Below are 15,871 nucleotides of genomic sequence, written 5' to 3' on the forward strand. Positions count from 1 at the left end.
ACGCAGCAAAGTTAAGATGATGCTGTTCTGTAAACAGTTTTCTTCTTTGCACTTAAACTCTCCGCCACAGCAAAGGTAGCCAGACAGTCTGAGACCGATGTGGGAAAAACACTTGATAAATGTGAGACAAACTCGTCAAAACATGATAAACATCCAACTTGTTTCAGTGTAGACCTGACTGCCTTCAACGAACTCTTCACTCCGCTGAACATCCAGACAGAACATCCACTGACAGACACTAGTCACTACACTGATATCTCGAGTGTCTCCTCTCGGAGACCTTTTTCTACTCCTGAATATTCTGCACTGACAGTCCTGGAAAACAATCAGTTGTAGCTAACAGATGGTTGTCAGTTTGATGAAGTATTGCAGAAAATTCAACTAAACGTTTTAAAGTTAACTTGACTATTTGTTCTCAACAATAACATGAATACAGTTCCTCTTTTCTGAGACTCACCAGTTGAAAACTAATCAGTATTTAAAAAAATTACACTAATCTTACTCATAAACTAAACCAATTGTTGTCTACTATGAAAGTATTAACAGAATTTGTTGTTATTTGTGACAAAAACTGTTTATTTGTGTCGTTTTGGATGAGGGTTTCAGGGACCTGTCGGTAACACAAATCCATAATCAGTGTGATTTTCTTCCAGACGTTTTTCTTTTTTCATGAATTCAAATAGAAGTGCTTGAACGTGATCAGATGTTTAACAGTAGGTAACGACTGCTGAGTCATTTGTTTCTGGTGTTTAAGGTAATGAAAGTGGGAACTGGGGCAGACCTGGCTCTGGGTTTGTTTCTGAAGTCCCAGTTGTCTTATCAGGCTGATCAGGCTGCTGCTGCAGCTGTGACAGATGTGGCAGCAGCTCAGTCCACTGACGTTGCAAGGGCTGCAAGGGCTACTGCGACCAGAGCTTATTATCACCACTGTCTGACTGATTAAAGAAAGCAACCCTGAACAACCATCTGATCAAAATTGTTGTCACTATGCAGATCATTAAGATGATACTCGATAATCCATTGACTGGGGCGATCATGGCACTGAACTAAATGAACCTGATCTGAACTGAAGATGTTAGATTTGAGGTTTTGGGGATTTATTGTTCAACTGTGTGAAGTTGGGGAGACCAGGTGCGAGGATGTTTCCCAGTCCACCCAGATATGAGTGGTGGCCAAGTGCGAATTTTAGTGCGAAAAGGTGACAACAGACTTCCTACAAATGTTGTAGGTTCAGATGTTTGATACTTGTGTTTGAAATGTAGTGGAGCGAAAGTCACATTATAAAATCAATGCTTGATTTTATAGATTACAGAAATTATAGAGAGATCTACCTTCATTATTTTAGCAAATTCAAAACAGAATACATTATATAAACTAATAATGGTAAAGTATTCTATTGCCTTTGATGGGCACACATTTAGAAATTATCGGTTCATACATGGGTATTTCTGACAATTCTATTTCCTCATGTTCCAAGAGTTATAATTCATTAAAAAAATCCCTAATATAGCATCTCAAGATGAACCAAATCTGATGATAATCATAAGTAAAACTTTAATAGTGCTTGAACTCTTTAGGTTACCTCTGATGAGTGGAAAAACCTACCAAATGCTTGTTGGTTTTTGGAGTTTATTCAGCAACTATAGTTAATTTTTTTTGGATCATTAATTATGTTAGGGCTAATTGTGAAATACTTTAAAATATTAGAATATATATATATATATATATATATATATATATATATATATATATATATATATATATATATATATATATATATATATATATGTATATAAATATAAAAGAATATGACTTTAAATTTTACTGTATGTGTGATATTATGTTCCAGTGCAGTTAAACTACATCTGCTTCTGTTTTATTTTACTCTCTGTATAAAAACAGTGGATCATTTCTCTGCTTATTTGACTTGCATTGATATTTTTTGGATCTCCCTCTGGAAGTTGCTTCTCTCCTTTCAGAATTGATCAATCATTTCCCACACTGCCCTCTGGTGGCGGGGAGTAGAAACGCTGTGAGCAGCACGTGTTGCAGATGAGTTGCTGAAGTATGCAAACGGTGTGAAAACCCCAGGAAATGAGCATGAGGTGACGACACTGGGAAGGAGGTAAGTCAGAGACAAGGAGCAAAGGTTGTGAATTACAACGTTACCGAGGAAGACAGCTGTGACACTGAGCAGAGAAAATCACAGTCGCCACTTCATTTCACAAATTCCTCATGGCGTTACGGGTGAGGGGGTCACGGTCATGCAGATTCATTTGTGTACAGTGTAACTTCCCAGTCCTCCTGGAGTTCTCAGCCTTGCTCCAAGCTGTGCACGAAGGCGGCCGTGCAGCGCGTGTGATCCTGTTCTGCAGCCTGCTTCAGGTGTGTCTACCAGAATAACAAGGCGGAAAGGTGTTTTGGACAGGAAATGCACTTTCACAAACAGGGGGGAAAATAGCTACTGAGGCAGAAATGGGAGGGTTTGTGAGCACGGAGCCGCCCGCCCCCCCTCAGGCGGTGTAAGAGGATCTCCGCTGGCCTCCGTGAAACAAGGGAGCAAACAAGACAAATAAACCTCAACCAAGGAAGAGAGAGAGAGAGAGGGAGAGAGAGAGGGGAGAGGGAGGAGGGAGAGGCCTGGGAGCAGAGAGTCAAAAGGCGGGGCCTTCTGAGAAGCTATTGGCTTCAAGAAATGTCAATCATTTCACTTCCTCCTTGGCTGTGGCAAGATCACAGATGAGAGGGCAGGAGGGAGGTACCCTCTGACAACTCTCTCTCGCTCGCTCGCTCTCTCTCTCTGCTTTTTCACAAAAAAAAAAGAAAAAAGAAAAAACTGAACAGGGGTTGAAACTGAAACAGGGTAAGACTCGTAAAAGCAGTGCAGTTTCTCCTTCATTCTCTCAGTTTCCTGTTTAAGGAGGCCATTTTGTAACTCAGCCTGGAGGAGAGCACAACAAAGTTTGGCATTGTTTTTGTGTTTTTGTTTTTTTCTCTCTCTCTCTCTCACACGACTGGAGGTTTGGACTTTCTCCTCTGCAGAGCGAAGTCTTTGGACAAAAGAGGGAAGAAGGCAGAGGTGGGATCGCGGCAGGGAAGATAGTTTTTTCTTCTCTCTGTGTACTTTTTTTTTCTTTTTGACAGTGTGAGTTTCTCACACGCGGTGCTCATGCTTCACATGCCTGGACTTTAAAAGACTTCATACGACGAGAGAAGTGTCAGAGATTAGGAGGAGAAACTCTTCTTCCTGGGTTTAGGATTTCCTCCTTGATCCACTGGGAGCGGGTGGATTCGGGACTCAGAGGAGCCGGGTATGCGAGTGCCCACGCCGGACTCCTCCTCGAGACCCTTTGAATGAGCCTGGCTTCCCTCAGAGCTCCACACTGCGCCTGTGTTTGTTGCTCTCGCGGTCAGCGGACTCTGAATGGCGAACGCCAGCCCCTGCATGTCCTCGGGGCCCATGGCCCAGGTGTTCTTCCCCCCCGGGGGCCCCTCATCACCTGCCTCTGCTGTGATGCAGCAGGGCGCCCCCATAGCCATGCCCTCGGTGCCCGCTCACGGCGGCTTCCCCCTGATGGACCTGACTGCGGTGCAGGGAGCCGGAGGGGTCGTGATGCTTTCACTGCCTCCCACGCCGGCGGGGATCTCCTTCATCATCCAGATCGGCCTGACCAGGGAGTCTGTCCTCATGCCCCAGAGTGCGGACCTGGCCTACGTCAAGCAAATCGCCTGCTCTATTGTTGACACCAAGGTAAGAAGCATGTGTGTGTGTGTGTGTGTGTGTGTGTGTTAGGTGGAAATGGGTGGATGTTTTGCTGTTTGGGGGCAAGTGTCTACACCCCACATGTTCAGTAACAATCTCCCTCTTGCTCTCTCTGTTATGATGTCTCCCTGAGGGGAGTTGACTCTTCATTCTTCTCCAGGGTAGACGAAAGGATTTCAGCATGTATTCATACAAACTGTTTATAGAAGCAGATTATAACAGACCGGTGGACAAAATGTCACCGTTTTCCTCCAGTCTGATTACTGCAATCAACTGTTTCCCCCCACACAGTTGGAAGTGAGCACTGTGTTTAATGAGGCTCTGCTTTGGAATATCTGGCGCGGCGGATTAGCCAGAGGATGACGACGGGGTTCGAGTTGGAGGGATGCAGTTTTATTTGGCTCCTTTTTTCGGTGGTGGTGGTGGTGGGGGGGGGGTTTGTATAACATCTCATGGAAAGATGACAGATATTTCAGTCACTGAATCATTTTATAAGAATTATGATAAGTATGCTGGATTAGTGTTGAGCACTCAGGCCTCACAGTGAGAAGAACCTGGTTGGATTCCGGGCCACTGGGCCTCAAATTGTGAGTTTGCATGTTCTTCCAATAGGCATGTGAGTTTTCTCCGGGTACTAAACTGTCAAGCAAATGAATGTAGTTAATGAGTTTGCTGACCGTGCAGCATGAATGCCCAAACGTGGATCAGTGAGATCTGAATATATTTACCTTTTTGAGTATCATTAACTTCTCCACGTTGCAACAGCTTCACATCTCATGACATGTACATGCGACTGACAGTTTAACTTCTCTCGATTTCTTCTCCATTTTCAACTATCAAAATCACTTTAGAATGATAGATTTTTATTTTTTCCAGACTTATTGTTAGCGGCGTCACAAATATCCAATTTTCCAAGGGTTCTTATCCCTTTATTGCATTTCATATGTAAACTGAGCCCAGTTTTTCCAACCATAGCTGTAAAACCACTGGAAACTTTCCTGTTTTGTTCCAGAGCAATTACTGTCTTTGTTAAACTGTACAGAAAACTCCCCCTGTGCTGAGACATGCGTTGAGGAGGGGGCAGAAGTAGTGACATCCTCTTCGTAACAGGAAGCAGAGTGTTATAGAAAATATGGTCTTTATGTGAGGATAGAAATTATTGACTGATTTATCCATAATTACGCTGAAATATATCACAAAAACTTCATGTAAGCTATAACTCTTTCAACTGCAGGTGTTACAGGAGCAGGTTGAGGAGAACGTATTTATTTGCTCAAACTAAGCTGGCAGGTGACTGCTTTAGCAGATTTCCCCCTCTCGCTCAGAGCAGCTTTTGTAAAACTTGCCCTCACAATCATGAGTTTTCCAGGAAGCAGCGTTGGCTGCCCCCTGCCTAATCCTTCTTCTCGGTCACAAAATTCTTTGTGTTCTCTCTCTTTCTTTTTCTCCTTTCATCATTCTCTGTCATGCATTTTGTGCGGGTTTTGCAAAAAAGATAATTCAGCAGCGTGTCAGTCGGGTGCTCGGCGGTTTGGGTACGCCTGACCTGACTCAGGCAGGGATCAGTGGCTGTGCATCGCTGTGGCAGATGAGAGCAGATGAGGCAGGAACAAGATAGACGTGCTGCCTACCTTCACGAAAATGTACACAACTGCTTGACCAGTTCACTTTTAATCTTGATGTCTTCCTTTTTTCCGTGCTTATTCTTGCAAAACATAGCCTCATAACTCCTGTGACAATCTCCTGGAGTTTAACATTGAGTAAAATTACTGTTGGTTTTAGTAACACCCCCCCCCCACATACCGTCAGTGAAAGGATTGAGAGGGAAAAGAAAATTTAAAAAAATCAACAACAAATGACGTGTCTGAGTTACTTTATTTTTATTTGTTTTCACAAACAAATCCGATGGACCTCAGTGCAGAACAGTTCAGATTTTTTATTGGATAACATGTGTTGTATGAAGGGTGTAACAGTTGTTTGTACTCCAGGAGGTTGAAGCTGCGTGAGAGGGGACTCAACCCTCCCCCCCACACACACACACAAACTTTGAGAAGTCCAATTCAGCAGATAAATTTGAAGTAGAGTAGTGATGCAGTGAATAAAATTGGAAAAAGCATGCTTTAATCAAACTGCTTACGGCAAGGAAACACTGATGCTTCACTGATTTAATTTGTTCACCATGATTAATACAACTTTAGCAAAAACAACACTGCTGAGACATTAAATTTGTATATTTGGTTTGATGGTATTTGTTTAACAGCTGAAACGTCAGTAATTTTTTATGAGTGAGTTTTTTGGTGTTTGTCTGCATTAGCCTTTAAATCATGCATAGACAGTTCCATGACCACCAAAACAACTCTGTGCTCCTTGTTTCTTCTTCTGTGTTTTCTCTTTTCATGTGTGTGTAAACTTATTCACAAAGCATCAGAATTAATGGCAGAAAGAAGATTGTTAGTTGTTGTTCAGAACGTAATAAAAAGTGAAGTTGAATTTCAGCTTGTTGGTTGAGAGTGATGGATGAGGACTGAAAGTTATCTGTTTGTTTATAAAACGATCGAGATACAGACAGCTAAAATCGAAATTGATCTCAAAATTATTGGGTGTCAGTGTCAGAATCCCACAGAACTCTGAACATGTTGGCGTCCTTCAGGACCAGGGGGTTTCCAGAGTGCTGGAGAACCCCTCAGCGCTGCTTCAGTTACATTGAACCCACCCCCACCCCCAACCACCAACTAACAACCTGTACACGCAGGAAGTGTGTTTTGTAAGTCTAATTAGGAATATAAATATTTTGTAGTCTGAAAACATTTTGAAAAAAAACCCCTTTCCTTTTTAAATTTGAAAACCGCTGAACTAAACTAGACAACTTCTGCATTTTTGTATGGAGAGAAAAATGTTGGTTCCACACTAAACTCCTAAATATACACTAGAGCACCAGCCTGTGGTTCAGGCTCCAAAAGATCACATTTAGAATAAAGGTCTTTTCACAAGGAAAAGCTTTCAGATTGTTTTTTTTTTTTTTTTTTTTCTGTCTCACTGCTTTAACATGTCCAGTTTGAATGGACATGTTTTCAGTCACATCAACAGATTCCAACACGATGCTAAGTGTTTAAGTGAATAACTCCACACATTTTCTAAAGGACCAACTGAATGTTGTTCTGATCTTTGGCTGCTTGTATGGCTGCAATTCGTAAAGCATCAACCCTCTATATGTATTCCATACTGCTTGATGCTAATTGGAGTTGTGGGGTCTGGAGCCAATCCCAGCTGAATGTGTGCAACAGGTCTCAAGGCCTCAGACAATCACTCTCATATTCTCATAGTCAATTTATTATCATCTGCCAACCAAAGTACCTTGAGACTTTAAAAGATACGCCAGCCGAACCAGGGATATTCTCGATCTGAAACAAGAGCACTAAACTCTACTTTTTTATGAAAGCTCCAGCCTCTGGGCCTGCTGTCAATCTTACTAAACAAATCACAATAGTTTGTCTTTGGAATTATTCAAAGTATACCTCAGGCACACTTTATATACGTGTTTTTCAAAGCTTGTCAGACCAGTCTGACACGCAGACTCTGACACGCAACAATCCCCCCCAAAATTCCCCTAAATGCAAAACCCCTGCCGAGCTTGGCGCTATAGCTTTAGGTGGGGAAGTTGGACAATAGACAGTTTGTCCTGGCTCGGCCAACTGAGCGAGACACATGAGTTGGGATCGAGTGTACACGCATGAATGCCTACATTGGTGTGTCTGGAGGGGTATTGAAGGTAGTTCAGTACCCACACCCCCACCCACGGTCATCAACCCCATCCCAGAAAGGGTGAGTCACCGACTGTTTATTCACAGGATCCCTCCTTGTGTTCCATTGACACTTTTTTCCACTCTCTTCTCAGTGGAGGAGAGGAACATGCTCTCCCTCGCGGGGCTTCTGCTTCCAACGCCAACCCCCAACTTAATGACCGTCCTCCAGCTCTCGTCTTTCACAGTCTCTTGATTTCATCACTAACACCATCAGGAACATGAATCTAGCATCAGACAGAACCTGTGTCTTGTCTTTAAGCGTCCCACACTGCGGTCCTAAACTCTGGACTGGCACTTGACCTGGTTATGGTGCTCACCAAAAGTTTATTTGGCTGCTATACTTCTACCTCCCGCCCCGACCTCACTTCTGCTGGAACAAGAACAATTAATGAGGCCTGGAAACCAGAAGTCTGTCTCCATCCAACCATGATGCAGACTTTTGTCAGTACTTCTTATTCCCGTTTTTACGGCCGTGGCGACCTCATCTGCACTTTGGTGAAGGTTTTTCTTTTCACACACAGACACATGTTTCTATGTTGTACAGCCAGGTTTGATTCTTGCTCTCCATTTGTGTTTTTCCCTTCATGATCTCTACCTCCTACTCCACGTCCTTTCGGGCCTCCCCCTCCTTTCACTCCATGCTTCCTCTCCTTATCAGCTCATCTTCATTCACCTCTGTTTGCCTTATCGTCAGCTGCCTCTTCTTCCTCCTTGCTTCCCATTTCCTGTTCAGCCACTTCAGTCTCTCCTCATCCATCTACTCCCACTGCTTCTCATGACTGTGTGAGTGGAGAAACATGGAGAAACTCACACTCGAGGAGGATAATACATTCTAAAAGGAATGAGTCAAAATATCCAACACTTCCATTGATCAAGCTGTTACCAGACTGCGACTGATTCATACTTTCCAGCGACTATTACAGTCGTGACAGGTTAAGTTAGGATTTATGATCTGAGAAGTGGAGCTCCAGAACAGAGTAGTTAACAGACTGAAGAGCAAGTTCAGCTTTGTATTCCTCTGCTCACCTCGGTTTACCAGAAGGTGTGTCGGTGTTCCTTTCAACACAGACTTGTTAAATTTCGTCATGAAGATACGCAGCATGATTTCTGTTGACGTCAGTGGGTGTGCTACAATCCGTGTGAGGATGAATACGCATGAACCTGTTGAATCCTGTCAGTCTCGACGGTGTTGCATTACTGGATTGTTGAACAGTGTCTTCGAGCTAATCTGCAGTAATTCACAATGTCTGTAGCATCCATTTGTGTCAACTTGCACCCAAAATTTGGTCTACATATGGATCAGATGTTGAACCGTCAACCTCATGATATGAAGACAAAACATTTAACTGTGCTCCAGCCATGCACAATAAATCAACCTTACACTGGAACAGCAATCGGAGCGAAACCTTTTCCTGCTTTCCGCCAACAGTTGGTTTGGGCTTCTTTTGCTTATTGGAAACATAAACTGGGCACAATCCATTGGAAACAGAACGATGAAGATTGTAGAAGTCAACAGTCAAATCATCGTAAGGACTCGCAGAAATACAAGTCATGTGTACGCGCACAAAAACACACACAGTTGTGGCTGAGTACCACTGCCCTGGCCATTGTTTCCACCTCCGCTTTGGACGGGGCTCTTTCTTTATCTCTCTCCCTGGAGAAGAAGCTTAGCCCTGGGAATGGGATCATACACTCCACCTCCTGTTTACCTCACTCTCCTGTACAGTTATGCCGCACACACACACACACACACACACACACACACACACACACACACACACACACACACACACACACACACACACACAGTGAAGTAGCGGCACTGATGACCCTGATTGTGCCGATAACAGCTCAGCGTGACATACAAGGTCATTTTATTTGTATGAAAGCAGCACATTCTCCATTTAACACTGCGTGGAATACTCAATTTGGTCTGAATGGCAACCGACAGCTACACATTCATGTTTTAGACTAATGTTATGAGTTTGTGTTCTTATTTACAATATTTGTTTATTTATGGCTACATTACCTACATACATCATCATCCATATTAGTCATTGAACCTTTTTTCAGTATAGAGCTTGGATTTTTTTCTTTTTTTTTTTTTAAATGTTCAACCTCATTCTTTCACAAAGTAATTTCTAATTTATATTGCCAGTGTGGATGGATCCATAACAGTCCATCAGTAAGACTCTGGCTGGTGGAAATGCAATCCAAAGGCTGAACCATATGTTAAACAGGCTGTGTGACGATTCAGAGCTCAGTAAAGTTAAAGCAGCTACCGACCAGACACACCAACTTAGTATTCTCCCTGATGCTCGCAGTACCCAGAAGAACTTTTTCTACTCCAGCATCCCGCAGTAAAGGAAATGTTTACTCCTTTCAGAAGCTTAGCCACTCAGCATTACGCATCAAACCTGCTGAAGCAAACCTGTCTCTCTCTTCTCATTTGCATGGTAGCAGAACAGCTTTGCATGACTGACCGTGCCTGGTGTTTTCTAGCCGTTAGCCGCTTGGTGTGCCGCTGGGGAAGCTTATAGTCCCCGCAAGCACATTTGATTATTCAAAGCACACACTGCTGCTCAGAGTGCAGCGACAGGGTGTTTACTGAGGGGAGTGAGCAAGAGGAAAGTGGCTGAAGCTTTTACGACTTAAGCATCGGATAAACAAAGGAGCTGTTTTTTTGCATATAGTGCACAAAAACATCAAATCTGCTGAATGATTTCAGTTCAAGTGTTGACAAAGGTTTAGCTAATATTGCATCGTACGTCACAAATTTATTGCAGCATCAATATTTCAAATATACATGTGGCAAACATAAGTTCACTACAGTTAATTATGATTTTAATGCCTGTGGTATTATTTCTCTGTATGTTGACATATTTGACCAATCAGATGGAAATCTGCTGCAGAAGCACATGAAATGGGGGGAAATAAAGAAAAACAAACAGAGTGCCTTTACGTCTGGATGAAATTGGGTACCAGAAGAGAAAGAGCACTCGAGTTATTCTTGACTGCCAAGCCCAAAAAAAAAACAAATAAGTTAATGTGACATGTAAATATACTTGACTGTTGATCGCACGTCACATCGTGATAGTAATCCCTTTATGAATTGGCAAATATTGTCATATGAGAGTTATCAGTAAGGTCTGCTTATATGTTTTCTATCACTGAAAAGATTTGAGGAGATAATAAAGAGACAATCGGATGATCTTATATGCTATGTATACAGTTATTTTCACTTTCCATTTCATCAGCAAGAATGTAAACTTAACAGGTTAGTCAAGCTTTCTAATTACTGAAAGCTTAATCACTCTCAGTTCACTGTGTTCTCAAAAGACGGAGAATCTTTTTCAGAGTTTCAGCTTTTTAAACAGTATAACAAGTCGCCCTTTATGAAACTTATAAATTAAGTCAGGTATGAAGTGGAATTTTCCCTGATCTGACTTTCGCTTCCTGTGTTTTCAAGGGTCCTTTCAGCCTCTCAGATCCTGCATTCCTTTGCTTGTTCTGAGCGAGGGAGACCTTATGATACTAATCCAGCGATTAGTAATGGTAAAAACGGTTTTTGTGCCATAATCCAATTGGGAGCCGCCGACCAGCTCTGAGCTGCATTTAGTGCCATTTAACCATGAGAAGTATTTGTGCCAGCCTATTAGAAACGCTTTCGTCTTGTCAGTGAAACAGCTGAAGGGTTTTTCCCAAGAAAAGCACACAATGAAATTAAAGGGGACATTAATGCATCTGACATAAGGATTTTTAAATACAGTATTTAGTCTGCTAACACTGACGTGCCTTTATAAATTAGATGAAACCAGTGCTGCATGTTTACATCTGAAGTGAAACTGGAGTTTGTTTCCAGTGATCAGGGATTTCAAATGAAGCAGATATTGAAGTGCAGTGAAAAACGTGATCTCATAGGAAAACAGGGAGGACTACTGTAAGTCACCTCAGGGCATGAAACCATGAGCTGTTCTAATATTGGGGTTATGGGTGAAAAGTGTCTTGAAGTGTGTGTTCCTGGCACAGCGGCAACAATGGGGTCAGTGTGAGGGTTGACAGGATGGGTTTGGTTGGTCTGGCTCCCAGTCTGTGTTAGCAGGGCTCGGACACGGTGTGAGATGTCTGTGAATCTCTATTGCTGTGCACACTTTTGAGGGGAACGAGCAAAACCACAGTCTCACCTCAATAGATGAGCAAACAACATCAATACTGGCTCTATAGACTGCTCAGTGGACGAACGAAATGATGTGTGACCATTTGGCATTTCATTTTCTACACGGTGTCTGGGAAATCTCTTCAGTATGGACCAACTACTTCAGCTTTGGATTTTGCACTGTTTATATTTTCATGGCATGAAAGAACAGAATAACCATCATGGTCTGAAGGAAACTTGATGAAACGAGCTGACTGGCCTTAAAGCTAGGGTAGGCCGTGTTGTCCAAAAGCACTTTTTGTCATACTGAGTGAAATGCTCCTTGCCCCCTGGGAGAAGTCAATACATTATGTGTACGGAAAAAGGTGCGGAAAAAATCTGACAACTGTAGCGGCCACAGGACAGTAAAAACTCCGACCAATCGTAAGGCGCGGACCACTCTTAAGAAACCAATCGGATGCCGTGCTCCGCTGTGTGAACAGCCCCATCTGCTCCGCTCCATCTATGTGTGTGTGTGTGGCCTCTTGGTAATTACATCGTGCAACAAAGTATCACAGTATTGTGTGCAAAGCGCTGGTCAATTTACGTTTATGTGCTATGAGAAACAGTGAACCCCGGACATCTCCTTGAATTTAAAAAACCCGCCCGGCGCCCCGGACAGGACGTAAAAAGAGGACATGTCCGGGTAAAAGAGGACGTATGGTCGCCCTAGGCTTGGAGCGGGGTCCCATTGAAAACATTAGTTGAGATGCGTGGTCACGTTCGTGGGGTTGTGGCGTTGGGCCAAACACTGATTGGAGTAGGAGGAGCTTAGGGGGGATGGCTTGAGGTGTGCGACTTTCAAATCTTGCAGGCTCTTCAACATCGTCTACCCTAGCTTTAATATCCTAAAATTGTCTCCTATAACTAAAATTCTTTGTGAAATAATCTTAACTACTTTCATGATTTTATTATTCATCAAAGGTTGAGATGTACTTGAACTCTCACTGGTCAGTCAGACGCTCTTGGTTGTGCAAACGAAACTAAGGAGCTGTCATGTGTCTGGGGGGGCCACAGGCTAACCCTAAACCTAACTCTGATGCAATATAGTTATTTCTTATTGCAACAGACAGTGACCAACATCGCCATCCTTCTTTCCAGTAACACTCAGAGGCCTTCCATCAATGTAGTCTGTCAGTTTGTTGATCTGCTGATTGTCAACTTTATAGCAGCAGCATCTACCGTCTCCCAGACACTGTTCAGAGTGCTGCACTGTTTTCTTTCGCTGGAAGTCTCTCGTTTAAGAAGATCACACACGTTTTCCAGTCAACAGACGAAGGATGGCAATGCCATTATTCTTTCATCTTCAAAGCCTTTCCTGGCCCACCGTGCCCTGGAGTTTTTGATGCATGAGATGGAGAATTGTGCTTCAAGAAAATTTCGGTCTTCTTGAAAGATGCTAATTTTTTTCTGCACCACAGCTTGAGTGGAGTGTCCTCTAGCAACTGACTGCATTGGGGAGATGACGTCAGCCCGTTTTCAACCCAAACAGAACTCAACTGCTTCATCTGTACTAGTACCTCACCCACACTTTACTGGCATCCATGATCCATCAAGACTCACTGTCATCTCTGAAATCTTTCTTCAGATATTTCTTGACACTTTTTGAACTTCTTCTTTTTCACTTTCTGTCTCTGAACATCTTGTACTTCTGTACAGTCCCTACAGTTTTAGCACTGGAGGATAAAGTGTTCCTGGGTTCCTGGTAGCTTCATGTTTAATTCTTCTCAAATGTCTTGTCAGATCATTTGATGGTTCTTACCTTTATCTTGGCAATTTGTGTTTCATCTCTCTGGAAGGCTTATTGCAGTTCTTGAAATGTCAGAGTCTGTTATCTGTCTCTTATCAGGCCCATTTCTTTCTGAGGAAAGACTTAATAGTCATGCACACTTGATATAGAGTGATGGTCAACTTAGGACAGACACTCCCACATTACACAAGTGCAGATCTCGGTATGTTGAAGTCACAAATGCATCTAAGTTTATAAATAAGCAGAAACATTTCAGTATGGTCAAAATATGACTTTCCTTTGCTGACTGTGCATGCAGGCATACAGGTTATAGAAACATAAACATCAAATTCTTGCATATGCTTCACATTTTTCCCTGAATTGAATTATAATCAGAGAGGAGAGAGGAGAGGTATTGTATATCGAAGGTTAGATGTCCATATGGACATTATACCTTTTGAGAGCAATGGAGTTATAACAAATACATTCGATCGCAGTTGAACGGCAACAACTCATTTGTGCAAAAATAACATTTTTGCACATGGCTGGAGTTGAGTTTATAGCCTCTGGCGCATTCTCTCTTCTCTCTTCTCTTTGCGACAAAATAAAGCCACGCAGCACATGGGTACAAGAACGAACGGAAATAAACAGCATGTGCAGAGGAGAGGGGACGCTTGAATGACTCAGAGTGCAATAATGTGACCTATTCTTCCCCTCAGCATGCAGCTGAGAGAGTGTGTGTGCCCAGGACACTCTTGGCACATGGAGAATGTGCAAACACTCTCCTCACGGCCCATTGTGGATGTGGTTTCTGTTCATGGTCTGCTCAGTGTGGAGAGCTTCTTCAAGCTGATCCAAAGCCACAGGAGAAGCTGATGATTAGAAACTCTGACAGTAAAGAGGTGGGATGGCAGAAAGTAAGGTTCTGCGATTGCTTTTTCACAGTGTGCAAAAAAACTAGATGAAAAAGTAGATTTTTTTTTTTTTTTTTATGAACAATAACGTTGCTGGTAAAAAAATAAATAAAATAAAGGCCATTGTGAAGCAGCCTCTGAAGCATCTTTTCACCTTTTCTGTCTCTTATTTGATTATTGTTTTCTGTTTGTCTATTGTGTTTGGAGGCATCACTGCTTTTCCGGGGACTTTTCCTCTTGTCAGAGAGACGCTGTTAACAGCGACTGGATTGTCACTAATGAGCAGTTTTACAGGGAAGTTAGAACGCCCCATCTTTCCTCATATTTCTGCATGATTGTCACTTTGAATGAAAACAATTATTTCCGTCAGTTACTCTGAGAAAATACAACAATCCAGCCAAGCAGTACATTTCAGTGAATGATTATTTCTGGAGCTCATCTACTTCTTCACCTTGTATTGGAGGGATCTGCCCCAGCATTTCAACACATATAGTCTTGTTTTTATCACTGGGGTGGATAAAATTTACCTCTCAGCTTCATAGTCGTTAATGATACAACACCAGCAGACCAGACACAACATAGACAAATTTAGGCAGCGTTGTTGAAGTCAAGCCAATAACCATATAAAGATTAGGAACGATTAAGATAGAGAATAATAAAGTTTACAATGGGACTGCTTTTTTTTTTTCTTCTTCTTTAGTGGAAGTCAGTTGGGTAGGTCCTCATACACCTGCCTGGCGAGTGTTTCCTCGTAAAGCAAAGTATTAAAGCTCACTTTTTCTACATGACCTCTTGGGAAAGATCAGAGGAAATGAGGAAGGCTGGATAGAGTAACAAGCCCCTTCCCTATCTCCATCTCTGTTTTCACAAGTCGAAGCCTGATAGTAAGTTCAGCATGTAAACAGATCACGTGAAATACTGAAGTATCTGCCCCTATAATGAAAGCAGTGACAGCATCTGCACATTTATTATAATATAGATGACTCTAAGCCATTGAATAAGGATTTACTTTGTTCATTTTAAATGCTCTTGTTGGAGGACTTAGTCAATCTTTTCATTGTTTGAAAATTTAAAAATCTTTTAAACTTGTTAAACTCAAATAGTCACTTTTATTAATTTTTCTTTGGTTGAAAATCAGCATGAATCTCTTTCCATTCTAGTTATTTAGTTTGGATTCATCTTTCTTCTTTCCATGACTTTTCTCTGCCTGTTTCTTTGGGATGAAGGCCTGGTTTGTGTCCCGTCACCTGTCGGGAATCAGTACTTTGTCCATTGCACACAAAGTGGACTGAGTCCAATGTTCCTATCAGTTTACACACCCAGTGAGGAGGAGGAGGAGGAAGAGGAGGGGGAGGAGGAGGCCTGGTTCAGAACAGCAGTGCGTGCCTCCTTTATCCCTGGACCCTCTCTCATGCCTGGTTACGGCTCTCGAGTTACCTCTCTGTCCTGATGCTTGGAGCAGAATGA

General features: G+C 42.5%; 1 protein-coding gene across 1 annotated transcript in view; it reads left to right on the forward strand.

The window, feature by feature from the left end:
• Positions 1–2,760: 2,760 nt before the first annotated feature.
• Positions 2,761–15,871, forward strand: part of LOC115384565 (serine/threonine-protein kinase D2-like) — a 34,574-nt gene continuing 21,463 nt past the window's right edge. Inside the window, exon 1 of the mRNA XM_030086824.1 lies at positions 2,761–3,751. Within this exon, the coding sequence (XP_029942684.1) occupies positions 3,425–3,751 (327 nt within the window). The 5' untranslated portion in view covers positions 2,761–3,424. The remainder of the gene's footprint in view (positions 3,752–15,871) is intronic.

The sequence above is a fragment of the Salarias fasciatus genome, unplaced genomic scaffold (assembly GCF_902148845.1).
Source record: "Salarias fasciatus unplaced genomic scaffold, fSalaFa1.1, whole genome shotgun sequence".
In the NCBI taxonomy this organism is placed as follows: Eukaryota; Metazoa; Chordata; class Actinopteri; order Blenniiformes; family Blenniidae; genus Salarias; species Salarias fasciatus.